Below are 15,237 nucleotides of genomic sequence, written 5' to 3'. Positions count from 1 at the left end.
GCGTGGGTGCTGGTTGTCAGCCAGGAACTTCTGGGGCCGCCCTGGTGGAATTCTTTCCAGGGAGGTGCACTCTTTCTAGTTCCTCCCCACTGTTACTCTATATCCAGACTCCTAGCATCACCGTTGTCATGTCCCCTGTCCCCCAAGCCCCTGGAGGACACAGACCTTGCCCTGTGTTGATAAAGACACACACGGTACTAGAGTTCGTCCCTGGCTGACTCCTGTGGGGGGGTCTGGACTAACAGACCGGGGGGTGCACCGCGGCGTCCCACACCTCTGCTCTGGGCTTTGCATCTGCTGTTCCCTCTGCCAGGAACGCCTGCTTTCCTGTCTTTGATGACCCGGTGATGGTAGTAGAGAGCTCTGTAGGACTGCTCGGTCTTAACATCGCCTTTGCTGTGGTGCTCTTGTGTTTTCTGCCATTTACTCCCATCTCCTTTATATCACTCCTGCACTGCAAACGATTACCAGACCAGAGTATCTCCCCTGGGTGTTCAGGAATCTTCTGTGTTCAGGTGATGCTGCTCAAAGCCCAGGAGTCTTCAGAGAGAGACCCTCCGTGAGCCTGAGGACAGGTCACAGCTATCATGGAGGTGTGTCGACAGCACACAGAACGTACCCGTTTTAGGTGTGGAGTCCATGAGAGTGACTACACCACCTGAGAAGTTGCCTCCGACATCTGCAGCCACTGCCGCTCCCGCCCCTAGCCCAGGCACTCACTGATCGACTTTCTGTCTCTTTAGTTTTGCCTTTTCTGGAGACTTATATGAGCAGATTCATACCTGCAGGATGTCACATGTTGAGGTACTCTCACTTAGCCAGTGGCTTTGGGGTTTGTCCATGTTGTGTCCATCGGGAATCTGTCCACCAGCTGATGGATGTTTGGATTGTTGCTGCCTTTTGGATATTAAGAGTAATTCTGTGCACATTTATAGATAAGATTTTGTGTAGATCTGTGTTTTCATTTCTCTTGGGTCTGCGCCTTGGAGTGGAAATTCGGGGTCATGTGGTAACTGTGTTTAACCTTTTGAGAAACTACCAGACCGTTTTCCACAGTGGCTGTGCTTTGTATGCTCCCACCGGCAAGAGATGAATGTCTGGGGTATCATCCTTTTTGTTTTAGCCATTCTGATAGGTGCACGGTATCTCCCTACAAAGCCTGCGCCTCACTGATGAGTCTTAGCTTCTCACATGCTCATTGGCCGCCTGCAGGTTTTCTTTTTGGTCTCTTTCTTTAACCCAATTCCAAGCAAAGGCTGCCTAAGTGTCGTGTCTTCAAGAGCCCAGCCAGGCCGGGGACCCCACAGGGGCTGTGTTTCTCATTCTCTGAACGTCAGCCCAGGCGGGGGTCAGGTTGTGGTTTGTAGGATGGGGCAGCTGGTCCTGAGCCTGCTTTGGGGGAAGCCTGGCTCCTTTCTCCCAAGCGCAGTGGGCCTTGTGCCTGCAGGGGCTCGTTTCTAGTCCTGGAGCAGAACAAGGGGCTGGTGGACGTCCCGTATCTGATGGCCTGGCAGTGAGAGGTGATGTGCTTTGGAAGTATAGGGTAGCTTCTAGGGTGTTCGATCCCATGGAGGTAAGTGCTGGTGCTCGGTGTGATCTCTCAGGACGTTTGGAAATTCTGCTGCACCACACTCAGTGACAAATTGCTCCCGATGACAGAATCCTTGAGATTTTTGGGTAAAGAAGGGGCTCCTGGTAAACAAAAAGGGCAGGGGTACATGCGTGGCTTGCGTGGTCCATGCTGGCTGAGCCATGTCTGCGACACAGCCGCAGCCCTCACCCCAGCGGCTAATGGGTCCATGGGCACCGAGAGGCCAGCATGCCCGTTGGTTGTTGTTGTTTTTTTTTTAATTTTGTGTTATTAGTGGGGTTTTTTAAATGTTTATTTTTTGAGAGTGAGGGAGAAAGAGCGCGAGGGAGAGCGTAGACGGGGAGAAGTAAAGAGAGAAAGAGAGAATCCCAAGCAGGCTCCATGCTGTCAGTCCAGAGCCCAGTGTGGAGCTCAGTCTCAGGAACCATGATCATGACCTTGAGCCAAACTCAAGATTTGGACGCTTAACCTACTGAGCCACGTAGGGGCCCCGTTGGCTGGTTCTTTCCACAAATCTGGAGAGCTCCTTCACCCCAGGGCCTGCGGTGGCCTGACATGCTGGATGGGGAGCAGACAGGTAGCCACTCCAGACCCCTGGTGTCTGGGAGCGTGGGGGCCAGGTGGGAGGGCCTCGCCTCACTGCAGGTAGGGCTCGACTGGAGGTGGGAGAGCCCAGACCCTGCCTGCCATCTGAAGAAGGCTGGGGAGGACAGTGGGCACAGAGGCCAGGTGGGTTTGGGGGCTGAGGGAGAGGGTTGTGGTGACAAACTAGGACCACGCGGTGGGGCGGTATCTGCTGTGCAGAAGGTGGGTGCTTGGGGCCCAAGATGGGTGAGAAAGAGAGGTGCGACCCTCCATCTGGACCCATGTTCTTTCTGAAATTCTGACAGAAGGCTGATCTCTGAATAGCTGAAGCTTCAAGTATTTTGAGTTTTTAAGTATATTTTTTCTTGTGACATTTGGAAATTCCGCCGTCCCAAGCTCGGTGACAAATTGCTCTGAAGCTGTGACGTGGGAACTGAGCAGGCATTGGGCCCTGTCTTGGCAGGGTGTTTGGTGGGGGGGGTGGGGGGGGTGGGGGGCGAGGACATCACCTCATCAGCCTGCCTTCTGGGCAGTGGTGCTTGTCCATGGTGGTTCCCTTCTGAGAGGGCAGGACAGCCCTGGGCTGTCTCCGGGGCAGGACAGCCTGGGCTGACGTTGGTTTGGGGAGGACAGTGAGGGACTGCCCGTTGCCTGTGTCTCCACTCTTACTTCTCATATACCTGGCCCCCACAGCATCCGAGAACTCCTGCCGATCCTTTAAAATTCTGTTTCAGTGACCTTTCCTGGCATCTTCAGCGTGTGTGTGTTTTCTCTTGCCTCTCCTGAAAGCACTGTCCTTACATTACTCTTTCTACAACTGGGAAGTAAATCCCTGGATTTACAGATATCTTAATGACACTTTCCTGTTTTTCTTTTTTGCAGGATTCTGTTTCACTGAGACCGTCAATCCGATTTCAGGGAAGTCAAGGGGTGAGTCTTTTTTGTCTTAATCGTATTTGGAATTGTGACCAGTGTGCTGTCTTGCCTGTCATGACTTGCTGGGCACAGAGGCAGGCTGGGGGCAGCATTTTGGCCCCATCCGGCTCTGTGTCAGGCCAGGGCCTGTGCCAAGCTGAGGCCTGCCAGGTTGGTCCCACAGCCAGGGCCACACCAAGAGGCTGTCTGGGGCGAATGCAGCTTCTCTGTCCAGTGGCCCCTCAGAGTCTCCCCTTCCTTCCTGTAGCCAATGACTCCTGGGCCCCCCGTACTGATCTGATCTCTGTGCTGATTCAAAACAGAGGTGTCCTAGGGGCGCCTGGGTGGCTCAGTCGGTTGGGCGTCCGTCTTCAGCTCAGGTCACGATCTCACGGTTTGTGAGTTCAAGCCCCACGTCGGGCTCTTGTGCTGACACCTCGGAGCCTGGAGCCTGCTTCGGATTCTGTGTCTCATTCTCTCTCTGCCCCTCCCCCACTTGTGCTCTGTCTCTCAAAAATAAATAAATGTAAAAAAATTTAAAAACAAAAAACAAAAAAACTGAGGTGTCCCAGAGGCCAAGTGGGACTGGAGCTGTAGCCTCCCTGGAAGCTGGTCTCTGTTGTTGGACCTGGGACCGTGGGTGTCTGATTTTGGTACTGGGCTGCTGGCCCAGGGGGTAGGTATAGAAACTCAGCACTCCCATTTTTTGTGAAATGTGTTTATTTCATTCTAAATGACCACCTTACAGAAAACAATTGGAGAATAAAAGAAAGGATTAGTTGTCCACAATCCTTGCCTCCCAAGGCTTAGGACTTACCCCCGCCCCCTCCCCCGCCCCCCCACAAATCCCTCACCCACCAAACATACCTTGATACACTGGTTTTTCTTGTGGTCTTTATTGCAAGTCTGTCTGTCTGTCTGTCTCTCTCTTTTTCTCTTTTTAATCTGAAGGGTTGCCACAAGTGTCTAAATCAGTTAGTTTCCACCTGACAGCTGGCCGGCTGCCTCCTTAAGAAGATCTGCGCACCTGCCAGGGTGCTCCAGAGAGACAGAGCCTCTAGAACATCCACGTGTCTGTGTGTACAGATACAAAGATACAAGGAGATGTATTGCAAGGCATTGGCTCACATAGTTGTGGGGCTGGTGAGGCTGAAAGTCATCCACGGGGAAGGCAGGAATGGGCACTGTGGTCCATAGGCGACCTTCTTTCTCCTCAGGGAAACCTCAGTTTCCTTAAGGCCTTCAGCCGTTTGGGTGAGGCCCACTCAGACCATTGAGGGTCACTTTCTTAAAGTCAGCTGCTTGTGGATGCCACCACATCTACAGAATACCCCCATCCAGATTAGCATTCATGATGCCCCCGGGGGCTGAGGCCTGGCCAGGTGCACACGTGAACTGAACTGAACAGACATTATCGCGAAGACCAGTTAAAGTCAGCAAGACCTCTTGAAAGGCCCCAGACTCCTCGCTCCCCCAGTTCCTCCTCTGGAACTTCTGCACCTCTCTTTGGTCCCATCAGTCTTGTGGCAGCCTTCCCTTTATTGTCCCTGGGACTTTTCCCCAGGGGCAGAGGTCAGTGTTGGGGGGCAGGGCTCCCTCGGCTTGCTGCCAGGCCGGCCCCATGGTGCCCTCTGGTGGCCAATAGTCATGCTGTACCCTCTGTAGTCGGGAAGATGAGGCAGCAGATGCATGGAAAGGGCCACTAAAAGCCATGGCTTATCCTGTGAGCAGATTTTCTGGTCAGCAGGACACCACACAGCCGCTCACGGAAGCACCATGAGGTTCCCCTGGGCCATGTTTTGTGTCACCCAAATTTCTGTGCAAAGCCTGAGAGCCACATCCATTCGAGTCAGGGGTCCTGCCACCTTAGAGTCAGGATCATGCTTTGCCCACTTTCCTTCCTTCTGGATTTTCTCATGTGTAACAGAGTTTCTAGAAGGTTCTGAGGGTACAGAGGCCCTGTGCCGCAGCTTTGGGCAAGTCAGGCCACAGTTCTCCACTCTTCCCTTTGTGAGCCTGGGGAGGGCTGTGCCGGGTAGAGAGGAGGGGTGCTGTTCTTTCCCTGCTTGCTGTGAAGGGTCACGCACTAGGTCTACCCTCCGTGTCTGGACGTCATCCTTCTCTTCCTGGGCAGTGATGGGATGCATCCCCTACTCCCTGCCAGGTGTGAGGGGCCTGGCCTGGTGCTGGACACACAGCAGACGCTTTCCTGGCCAGGCCGCATCTGCATAGTCACCATGCTGCCAGAGGAGGCAGGGTGCCTGGGCTCTCCCCTCCCACCTCTCCTGGTCGCTGAGCTGCTTGTGTATAGCTGAGGGTGGGGATGGGGCCAGTGAGGTAGGCTGGGTAGAGAGAGGAACGGGAGGCCAGAGGGGTGGGAGGAACGGGAGGCCAGAGGGGCGGGGCTGGGCAGGCCCATTCAGTGTTCGTGGTCCATGGGCTGAGTCCACGTTCCAGGCTCTGCATAGCGTGACAAGGACCGTCTTTCCCAGAGGCGCATGAAGCTGACAGACTGAAGGTCTGTAGGCTCTTGGCTCAGGGGCCTTTGCCAGTTCTTTTCACTGTCCCTCAGCCTCCTCACCCAGGTGATGGGCTCTCTGCCTTGGGGGTTGTGTGTGGGGGGGGTAATAAGGACTTAAGAAAACCAGTGTCCTTGCAGCCCACAGCAAGCTCACTCAGCCCCTAGTGCATGTCCCCCTTGGTGTGCACAGCCAGCATAGGACCTCAGTGTTGAGCGCTGCCTAGGGGCGAGGTGGTGGGAGTCCCATCTGGCCTGGTCGCCTCCCTGCCTATGCCTGTAAGCACCATGAGAGCCAGGCCTGCCCGAGAAGGTTGTGGTGTGTGGCCGGGCCCTGGCGTTGGCTAGTTCCTTGGGGTGACTAATGGCATTTGCCAGGTCTCTCACTTGTAGCGTGTTGGCCTCTAGGGTGTCATGCGCCAGAGCAAAGTGTTCATCTCCGTTTCATTGCCACGTACATGTTTGTGTTTGCATTCCCTGCCCTCTCCCAGACACTGAGCTGGCTGACCTGGGTCCCTCTGCTGTCTGGGGCTCGCTTTTTTTTTTTTTCTTTTAAGTTTATTATATTTATTTTGAGGGAGAGAGGGAGAGAGAGAGAATCCCAAGCAGGCTCCGCCAGCACGGAGCCCGATGTAGGGCTTGAACTCACAAACTGAGATCATGACCTGAGCCAAAATCAGGAGTCGGACGCTTAACCGACTTAGCCACCCAGATGCCCCTGGGGTTCACTTCTGAGTTGTGAACGTCTGACAGCTGGTGAAAAGTCAGCCTCCAGAGGGGAAAAGAAACCTCCACCTGGCCAGCCCCACCCCAAAACTCTTCAGTTGACGAAAAAAGAGAAGTAAGGGTGGTATCCAGGGCAGTTTAGCGTTGCGGCATTTGCCTGAGCTGCAGTTTCTAGAATGAAGTTTGGCAGGACTGGTCGAAAGCCTTTGACCAATTTCTGTCTGTGTGTCCAGGAGCCAACTCTGAAGGAGCAGTCCGGGATGTGCACATGATTGAGGCACGAGGGTGCTTGTTGCCGTGTTGTCACAGGGACAATTTGAAAACAGTCTAAAAAATTTCTAAAATGGGGTGTCGCAGAGTCGGGAACCATCTGTGTGCCAAGGTTGAGCAGAGGGCAGGGGCGTGCACTCCCTCTTCTGAGCATCCTCGGTGAGTGAGGGCTTGAGAGCGGGTCTTGGAATGCAGGGAGGTGCTTAGAATGCACCCTGGTGTTGGGGTTGAGGGAGTGCCCCTGGGCCGAAGTGGCTGCTTTGCTCTTGGAAGTCAAGTTCAGCTGGACAACTGTGGTTCTCTTTACCCAGAACATGTTTTATTCTGAGGCTTCTTTAGGAAGCGAAAATAACTAAGAAAGCAAGTGTTGCCTGGAACCTCCTCTGGCCAGAGAGAACCTGGTCAATTGGAGTTTGGGTTCCTGTGCGTACCTGTTTGTCTTGTTCTTACCAGAACGGAATATCGAGCCCTTCCCCCGCCAGTTTTTGCCACCAGGACTTGATGTGCCTTTTCACAGCTCCCGCCTGCACCTGCAGATGGGGGGGGGGGGGGGGGAGGGGGAGGAGGGAGGGGAGGCAGGTCCCACTTAGGATGGATTTCAAAAGGAGGAGGAGGTGAGGGGCACCTGAGGGGCTCAGTCAGTTAAGTGTGCGACTCTTGATTTCAGGTCAGGTCATGATCTCGCCGTTCGTGAGATTGACCCCTGCCTCGGGGTCCACACTGACGGTGCGGAGCCTGCTTGGGATTCTCTCCCTCTCTCTCTCCCCCTACCCTGGTTACATGTGCACATTCTCAATCTCTCTCTCTCTCTCTCTCTCTCTCTCTCTCTCTCTCAAAATAAATAAATAAATAAAAAGGAGGAGGTGAAAGGGCTCTGGCAGGGACCGGTGCCCCTCACAGGTCTCAGAGGCACTCAGGGCCGCCCAGTCAGGGCCGCCCAGGAAGGACAAGCCTGTCTGCTGCTCTGGGTCTGTGTACACAGACACTCGATTAGGTTTAAAGTGACTCCCCCTGCCCCCGTAACCTGGAGTCAGGGCTGACCTTAGAGGCACCCAGACCTGCATGCCCAGGCCAGCTGAGGGCCACATGGTGGCCCCCGTGGGGCAGCCGAGACTGGGTCCAGGAGGCACATGCTGCAGCTGAGCAGGGCTGACTGTCGGGCCACATCCTGGTACGTGTGCCAAGCTCTTCGCTGGCACAGAGAAAGCCATGCATTCCTGGTCTATTCACGCCCAGATGGGGAATTTCCTTGCTTGGTGCCCACCGACTGGTAACCGATAACCAGCGTCCCTGAGGAGCAGCAAAGCCGCCCGTTAACCAAAGGAGTCCTCAGGCCGTGGTAGTGCTGGGCGGGGATGGGGCCGAGAGACCTGGCCACACCAGGTTCCCAGCAAACCTCCCCTCTGCCTTCCTCCTTCCCCTGCTCGGGTGTCCCCGCCTTTGTCCTGAAGGATACTGGAGACCTCTGTGTGTGTCTCCCCTGTCCCCAGCAGCATCACGTTCTCCCATGCATCAGTTTTAAGCCCCAGGTTTCCCACCATCCTGTGGCCCCAGTGGCTACACAAACCCACCTCCGGGCTCTGTGCCGGGACCCCCACGTCCAGGACGAATTTTGGAGGTAGGCGCGCACACCTGTGTGGAAAAGGTTTAGATGGCATAAAAGGGTCACGGCGAAGAGTCCCCACGGCTCCCACCCAGAGAGAAGCACAATCACTTTGGGACTGAGACCTGACCTCCTGCCCTCCTCTCAGGGGTGACAGCCCAGTGAGGACCATTGCCCTTGAGGCAGCCACTGTCCTCTGAGCAGACTGAGATGGAAAGTGGCGCCTGGGGAGGCTATGTCTCCATCAGAGCCAGGATGAGATGAGGAGGAGGTTCAAGGATCGGGTGGAGGAAGAGCCACCCGATGGCAGGGGTGTCAGCTTCCACCGGAAGCTACTGTTGACTTGCTGACTTTGGGGTGCATGAGCTTCCGGCTGCATTCTGGGCAACGGCATCAGTGCGTATCTGGCTCTGGGTGCGTCTCCTGCAGTGACCCTCAGCAGCCTGAGCCTCAGGATCTGGGCGGCGTGTTCCGGCTGCTTCTGTGATGGAGAACAAACGTCACATCCAAGAAGGGATGGGCCGGCAGCACAAGATGGCCACAAGTGTGAGACAAGGAGATGTCGCATACAGGCAGGACAGGGCTGAACTGCCTTATCTGGGAGCCAGTCTGTGCCACGTCGGCTCTCACTGTGCACGTCTGGGGCAGGGACTGACTGCAGGCTGGGCAGGTCACTCAGTATTTTGGGGCTAACTCTAGGCCAGGTGCACGTGCAGGTTCCCTTATGGGTCCACACACCACCTTGAGGAGCGGTGAAGGGAGGGAGGCTGTGAAGAGGGCAGCGGCCCTCCTTGTGACCTGAGCCACCGTGTCCTCAGTCTCAGGCTGAACTGCCCTTATTTACATATGACAGCTGGGCAAGGCTGGAATTCAGTTGGGGCCATGTTTGGTCCAGTGCTGATGAGGGAGCCATGGTGGTCTCACATCAGTGGAGAAGAAATAGGGCCTGGGCATACTGAGGTGGTTTAGCAGCCCAAGGATAAGGCCTGAATGGGGCCTGCCCACCCCCTCAACCTCCATTTACCACTTCTGCCCCCCCTTGTTTGTGTGCCTAGCTGTGTTGAGCTCCTGCACTCAAAACCCAGGGATTACTTTATGAGGAGTCCCCACTGGTAACAGAGGGTTCTGGAGGCCCATCTTGTGCCCCAAATATGGGCCAGCAACCGGAGCATGGATCTTCCCACCAGCTTCCTCCACAGCCCCCAGGACTTCAACCCAGTGAGGGTTGGCCTGGAATGCGGTCCCGGCCTGTGGGCGCAATGCTATCCCACCTGCACCTTGGCCGGGACCTTTGCTGTCTGTCTATCTGCCGGTCAGGCTGTCCCACCCTTCTGCAGAGGCACCGTCCAAAGTCAGGGTTCTATTAACCAAGACATTCATCCTTTGTCACATGTAACCGTGTCACGGTTTGTTGGGGGAGGGTGCGGCCGGTCTGTGAGCCCCTCGGGGCCTGCACCCGCCTTGGTCTTGGCTGCAGGACAGCGAATGGACATCCAGGTGGAGTGTGTATCCCACAGGGGAGCAAGGGTTGGAGCATATCGGCTGCTCAGTGTGCACTGGTCGCTACTGCTGCCCGTCTTGTCTCACGTCACCTTCACCCATGTCCCAGGCCAGATCTGCCCCATTTGCTGGGTGGGAAATTGGCTCATGGCCCAGATCAGGGTGGGCTCCCTGGCTCCGGGCGTGTGCTAAGTGCTCTGTGCTCCTCAGACCAACGTGCCATGCTTAGAAAGCACTGGCACTTCCTCCTTGTGTCAAGCTGTGGGGGACGGTCTGGGGTCCAGTGGATGGCCCGTCCCACGGTCCCCTCCGTGATGTGGACCTCCCAGTGATGTTTCTCCCTCTCCATGCAGCACATCTCCATCCCCCAGCCTGACTGCCCCACGGAGGCACGGACCTTCTCCTTCTACCTCTCCAACATTGGCCGTGACAGCCCCCAGGGCAGCTTTGACTGCATCCAGCAATATGTGTCCAGGTAAGGCCCCATCTGGGCGCAGTGCCCCCTTCTTCTTCTTCTCTTTTTTTGAGGGGGGGTATTTATTTAAGTCATCTCTGTACCCAATGTTGGACTTGAACTCACGACCTCAAGATCAAGACCCGCGTGCTCTACTGACTGAGCCAGCCAGGCCATTCCAGATCCCCCTTCCCATACCCGAGCCTTGCTGCTGCATTCAGTGTGTCCAGGGCACAGGTGCAGGCCTGCTACCTCTGCCCAGGGGCCTGGGTTCCCTTGTCTTTTCCAGGTTAAGATACGCTGTGTGGAAACGATGCTGCTCAAGTTAGCGCTGGCCCCATTTCCAGCTGGGGGGTAACGGGGGAGCACGGGCGCCCAGACCGTGTCTCCCTGTCATCCCAGGAGTTCACCTCAGCTTCTGGCCCCGTGTTTTGCAGCCACGGGGATGTTCACCTGGACTGCCTGGGCAGCATCCAGGACAAAATCACGGTGTGTGCCACCGATGACTCCTACCAGAAAGCACGACAGAGCATGGCACAAGCTGAGGAGGAGACACGGAGCCGTGGTGCCATCGTCATCAAGCCTGGAGGCCGCTACCTGGGTGAGGATGAGGCCTGCGACTCCGCCTGTGGGGGGGGCTCATGCCTGCTGGGCAGCTGTGGTGGGGAGCAGGAGGGACTGAGGGCTTGTCCTGGCCAGGAGTGGGAATGGTGGGTTGACAGAGGTGCGGCCCCAAGCAAGGGGAGCCATCTCTCATTGTCAGGTCAGAAAAGGTCCTGTTGTACTGGCCGAGTCTGTTGGGGGCTGTGGCATCTGCTGATTCCCCAGTTTGAATATGAGCCCCAAGAACTCCAGGAATTCCGAATCCACGAGCCCTTCTCTCAGGTTCTGACCTCGGGAATCCCTACCCATCAGGGAGATAGACACGCTCCTCGATGGCAAGGCTGGGGTCTGTCCTCCTTCAGCTGCCACCCCTGCCCTCACCCGCCTGGCTGGCTCTTCCCCAGGCCTGACACGGCCAGAGGCAAGGTGCCGATTGTGAGATGTGCCCTATGGCAAATAGTCTGCTGCTGGGTTGGGGCCAGCAAGGGCCTGTCAGGTCACAACTGGGAAGGAAATGTGTTGATTTCCTGCTGGACGAGAAGGCTCTGGCAGCTCATCATCTGCTTGGAAACGGTTTTGGTGAAGTTGAGACACCAGCAGCATGAAAAGTGTTTACTTTTAGGAAGCTCCATTCTTGCTTTAGTCTTCCCAGCACCTAGACCCAGACAAGTTCAAGAGTCATCAGGATTCAAGGCCAAGAGGAAGGGCGTTAGGCCCGAGAAAGGCACAAAATGGCTTACAGCAAACAGGACCTTAATGGCTTTTGGGGTTTTTTGTTTTTTAAGAAAAGGTGGGAGGATTTCAAAGGCCCCCAAAGGAGTATGTGATTTCACTGGCGTGGCAGTGGGGTTGGCTCTGAGCGAAACCCTAGGCAGGAGGAGTAGGAGTCCATGCTACCAGTGAACGCTGCATCCTGGTGGATGTGGCCATGCGTGCCGCGGGAGCCCATGCCCTGGGCTGTGAGCTGCTGCTGGGGACAAAGCCGCCCGAGAGCAGCAGCCAGAATCCAGAAATGCTTCCCCTGCCTGCTCTCGCCTCAGCGTGCAAATGTGGACGTTCATACACATCTTAGTAAGTTTCTGGGTCCTTCAGCCAAAAACTTGGTCAAAAGTGTGGCTTGTTGTACCACTTTGGGGATGGCGAGAGTTCTTGCTTTCGGTTCTGGTGGCAGCACTCGTCTCCTGGCCTCTGAAAGCGTAGTCACGTATGTCCCACTGCGTCAGGCCTCTCCTCTACCCTGCGTCAGCCCATCAGCTGGGTCCTCTGGGAACAAAGTCTGGCCCTAAGGATTTTGACAGCACTCCTTCCCATATTAATTTGACACATGAGATTTAAGGGATGAGAGCAAAACAAAAAGTTCTTGTGGAGAGCTTTCTGGCCCAAGGACGTGAGGCACGCGCTGACCTCACTTGGCCGTGCACGTTCCCTCAGTGGCCGTGCTGCCGTCCAGGGTGGAGTTAACAAATTCTGAGCAGAGGCCCCTCCCTCAAGAGCAGTGCTGGAGTCTGTTTGCACTAGGGGGGTGGGGGATCGGGCCGCTGCCCCCCTCCCCCGGGACTCTGGGTCTGTCCAAGAAGCACTTGACGGGGCTGCAGCCTTGACGGGGCTGCAGCCTGGGGAGCTGCTCCTACCCCGGGGTCTCCAGAGAAGCTGCCCAAGCGGCCCCATACCTTTATCCACTCCTCCTTTATCGTAAAAGAGAATGGCGGATCCTGTGGCTGGAGAGTGCTGTGATGTGTGGGCTCTGAGGGCGCCTGCCTCTGGCGGTTCAGGAACCCCACCCTTTTCATCAGCCGCCCTCTCCGTATAGCGGTCGGCCTGCCCTTGATGAAACCCATTAAAGCTCTGAACATACCTCTGTTTCCTGCAGCTCCCGCTTCTGACACTTGGGGCCCTGCAAGGGCCTGGTAGCTGTGTGTGGTCAGTAGATGGTGTGCTCAGCTCTCCAGGTCCCCACGGAGCAGGCCAGGCTGGATGGGGCTCCAGCTGCCTTCCCCTTGGGCTGCCGGCCGTCAGCAGGCATCCACGCACTCGCTCAGAGTTCGGCATCAGCCCCAGGCAGAGGGACACAGAGGCCGTACCCCCTCACCCCCTTAAATCCCTAATGCCTTGGCTCTCGTTGCAGGCAAGAAGGTTCAGTTTCGGAAACCAGCCCCGGGGGCCACGGATGCCGTGCCCTCCCGGAAGCGGGCGACGCCAATCAACCTGGCGAGTGCCATCAAGAAGAGCAGTGTTGGTGGCATTAGTGGGGGCAGTGGGGTGTCTCAGAGGCCCTTCCGTGACCGAGTGCTGCACCTCCTGGCGCTGAGGCCCTATCGGAAGGCCGAGCTGTTGCTACGGCTGCAGAAGGACGGCCTGGCCCAGGCGGACAAGGATGCGCTGGACGGCCTCCTCCAGCAGGTTCGTGCTTGCCCGGGGCCAGGTGGAGGGTTCAGTCAACCTTGAGTGGCCTCGGCAGAGGGTCTGGACACAGGGGTGCTGGGAAGAGCCCTTCCTGGGATCTCTTCCAAGATTCGCAGCCTGCCTCAGAGCCTCGGCCTCCCGGGTTAGGACCGGCTTAAGCGTGTCACGGACACGTTGCTGGCCATGGTGCTTCTTGTCCAGTGGCTCCGAGGTTGGCTCGGAGGGAGGTCAGCATGCTCCTCCTTCGCTGTCTGCTACCACACAGGCAGCGGGCACAGCACAGAGGATCCAACAAAGACTTCGCCGCCTGAGGCTTTTAGAATTTAAAGAAGCCTGGGTGACCGCATATGTGAGTTAACAAGAGCACAGGCTCCACGGTCAGTGGGCGTCCCTACCACACCAGCCGTGGCTCTGGGCAAGGGGATTCACGTGGAGACCCTCAGGTTTCCGTGTGTGGCTGCAGCTTGCCCGCAGCGCCTCTTGAGGGGTTGAACGTGATGTCAGCAGATGAAGCCTGCTATTAGGGCACAGCTCAGGCTTTGGGGCAGGAGGGGAGGGCCTGTCTCCCAAAGCCCCCGGAGGGAGTCTGAGGACCCCTGGGAAGGTGAACGGCTCGCTCTGGCTTCGCCACATCAGCCAGACCACGCAGATGCCTCCTTGCTGTGAAGTGGGGATGGGCCACCGTGGAGCCCCGCTGTGAGGTCCACGTGGCTGGCGTGACAGTCGCATCGCACGGAGGAGGTGTGGCCGAGCCTCCAGGGATTCTGTCCGCCAGCTCACCTGCGTCCCACCTCAGACGCTCCTGGCAGCAGTGCAGAACTCACATTCTGTGACAGTTGGTAGCTGTGTCTGAGGATGAGCCACGGGGTTCGCGGCCCCTCACATCACCGGGACCCTGGCCTCAGGGGCTCTACTTGGCAGGAACCCCTGTGTGGATGTGGCCTCTTGAGCCATTGTCCCCCACTCAGAGGCTGTGCAGGCGAGGACCAAGCTTTAAGGTTTCTCCCTCTGAGCTCATGAGTTGGCTCCTGGCCTATTAGAAGATAGATATGTAGCTTGATAGCTCAGAAGTTTTCTTTGGCAGAGGGGCTTGCCAAAGCATCCAGAAAGCTCCAGAACAGGAATGATGTTCTTAGGGGGCTTGTTTCCTTGGGAAGTCGCAGGTGTCAGCCTTATCCTTGGGAACTCAAGGGAAGCACAGTGGAGGCCCTTCCCCTGGGCTGGAGCTCAGAATGAGGCAGGGCTGGCAGATTGCCAGGTCTTCAGATGTGAGCCAGGACTGAAGACGCAGGTGGGACCTGTGCCCACCTGGACATGCCTGTAGTCCACACTGCTGCCCAGTCAGGCCGCCGTTGGCCCCTACTGTGGTGTTCTTGGGAACGCCCATGCTCCCACCTTCCTCTCTTGCCCTGTTTGTGCCCAGAGTAAAGAAGAAGCACTTGAACCCCTCAAACCAGAACGTGAAACTTAACTGACCGTGCACACAGTTACACCTGAGATTTACCCTCTGAGCAGTCCTCCGATGCAGCAAGAATGCCAGCGGGCTCAGTTTTCCAAAGAGAAAGGGGATCTGTCGGTGCTGATGTCATTGTGCCAGGGGTTCCTGCTGCTTTTTTAACCTCTGAGATGCTCTCATTGCTCCCAGGACCAGAGAGGTACCCTGCTGGGCTCTGGCTTCTTAGGTTGATTTGGAGTCAGCAGCCTCCCGTGGTGTCGGTGGCAGAGGGTGCTCCCCGTGTCTACTGTGATTTCTTCTAAATGGCCCCATCTGCCTTGTGCTTCTGTGTTTACTACCCAGCTTGTTCTCCCTGGTGGTCGTGGGCAGTAGCAGGACCCCGTCAGCTTGAGGAAGGGGAAGGTCTCTGGGAACACTGTGGGCCGGGCCTTGCCCCGGCTGGTCATTTCCAGCCGCCCCCAAGTGATCAGGGATTCCGATGAGCAACACACACGAAACCACGCTCCTCAGAGGAACCTTCCCTCTTCCTTCTGTGAAAACATCCAAAGCAAAGATTTAAAGCATCTGTCTCCGGTGCTGGCGGGGCCTCAGAGAAACCCACAGGCTCGTCCTC

The 15,237-nt window shown here is 56.5% G+C and overlaps 1 protein-coding gene across 1 annotated transcript in view; it reads left to right on the top strand.

The window, feature by feature from the left end:
• The window catches only part of ELL (elongation factor for RNA polymerase II), a 77,097-nt gene that overhangs the window by 43,771 nt on the left and 18,089 nt on the right, over positions 1-15,237 (top strand). Inside the window, exons 2-5 of the mRNA XM_043587071.1 lie at positions 3,059-3,106; positions 10,062-10,183; positions 10,600-10,763; positions 12,891-13,165. Coding sequence (XP_043443006.1) covers positions 3,059-3,106; positions 10,062-10,183; positions 10,600-10,763; positions 12,891-13,165 — 609 coding nt within the window. The remainder of the gene's footprint in view (positions 1-3,058; positions 3,107-10,061; positions 10,184-10,599; positions 10,764-12,890; positions 13,166-15,237) is intronic.

The sequence above is a fragment of the Prionailurus bengalensis genome, chromosome A2, assembly GCF_016509475.1.
Source record: "Prionailurus bengalensis isolate Pbe53 chromosome A2, Fcat_Pben_1.1_paternal_pri, whole genome shotgun sequence".
Taxonomy (NCBI): Eukaryota; Metazoa; Chordata; class Mammalia; order Carnivora; family Felidae; genus Prionailurus; species Prionailurus bengalensis.
Note: the sequence above shows the minus strand (reverse complement) of the source record. Positions and strands in the feature narration are given on the sequence as shown.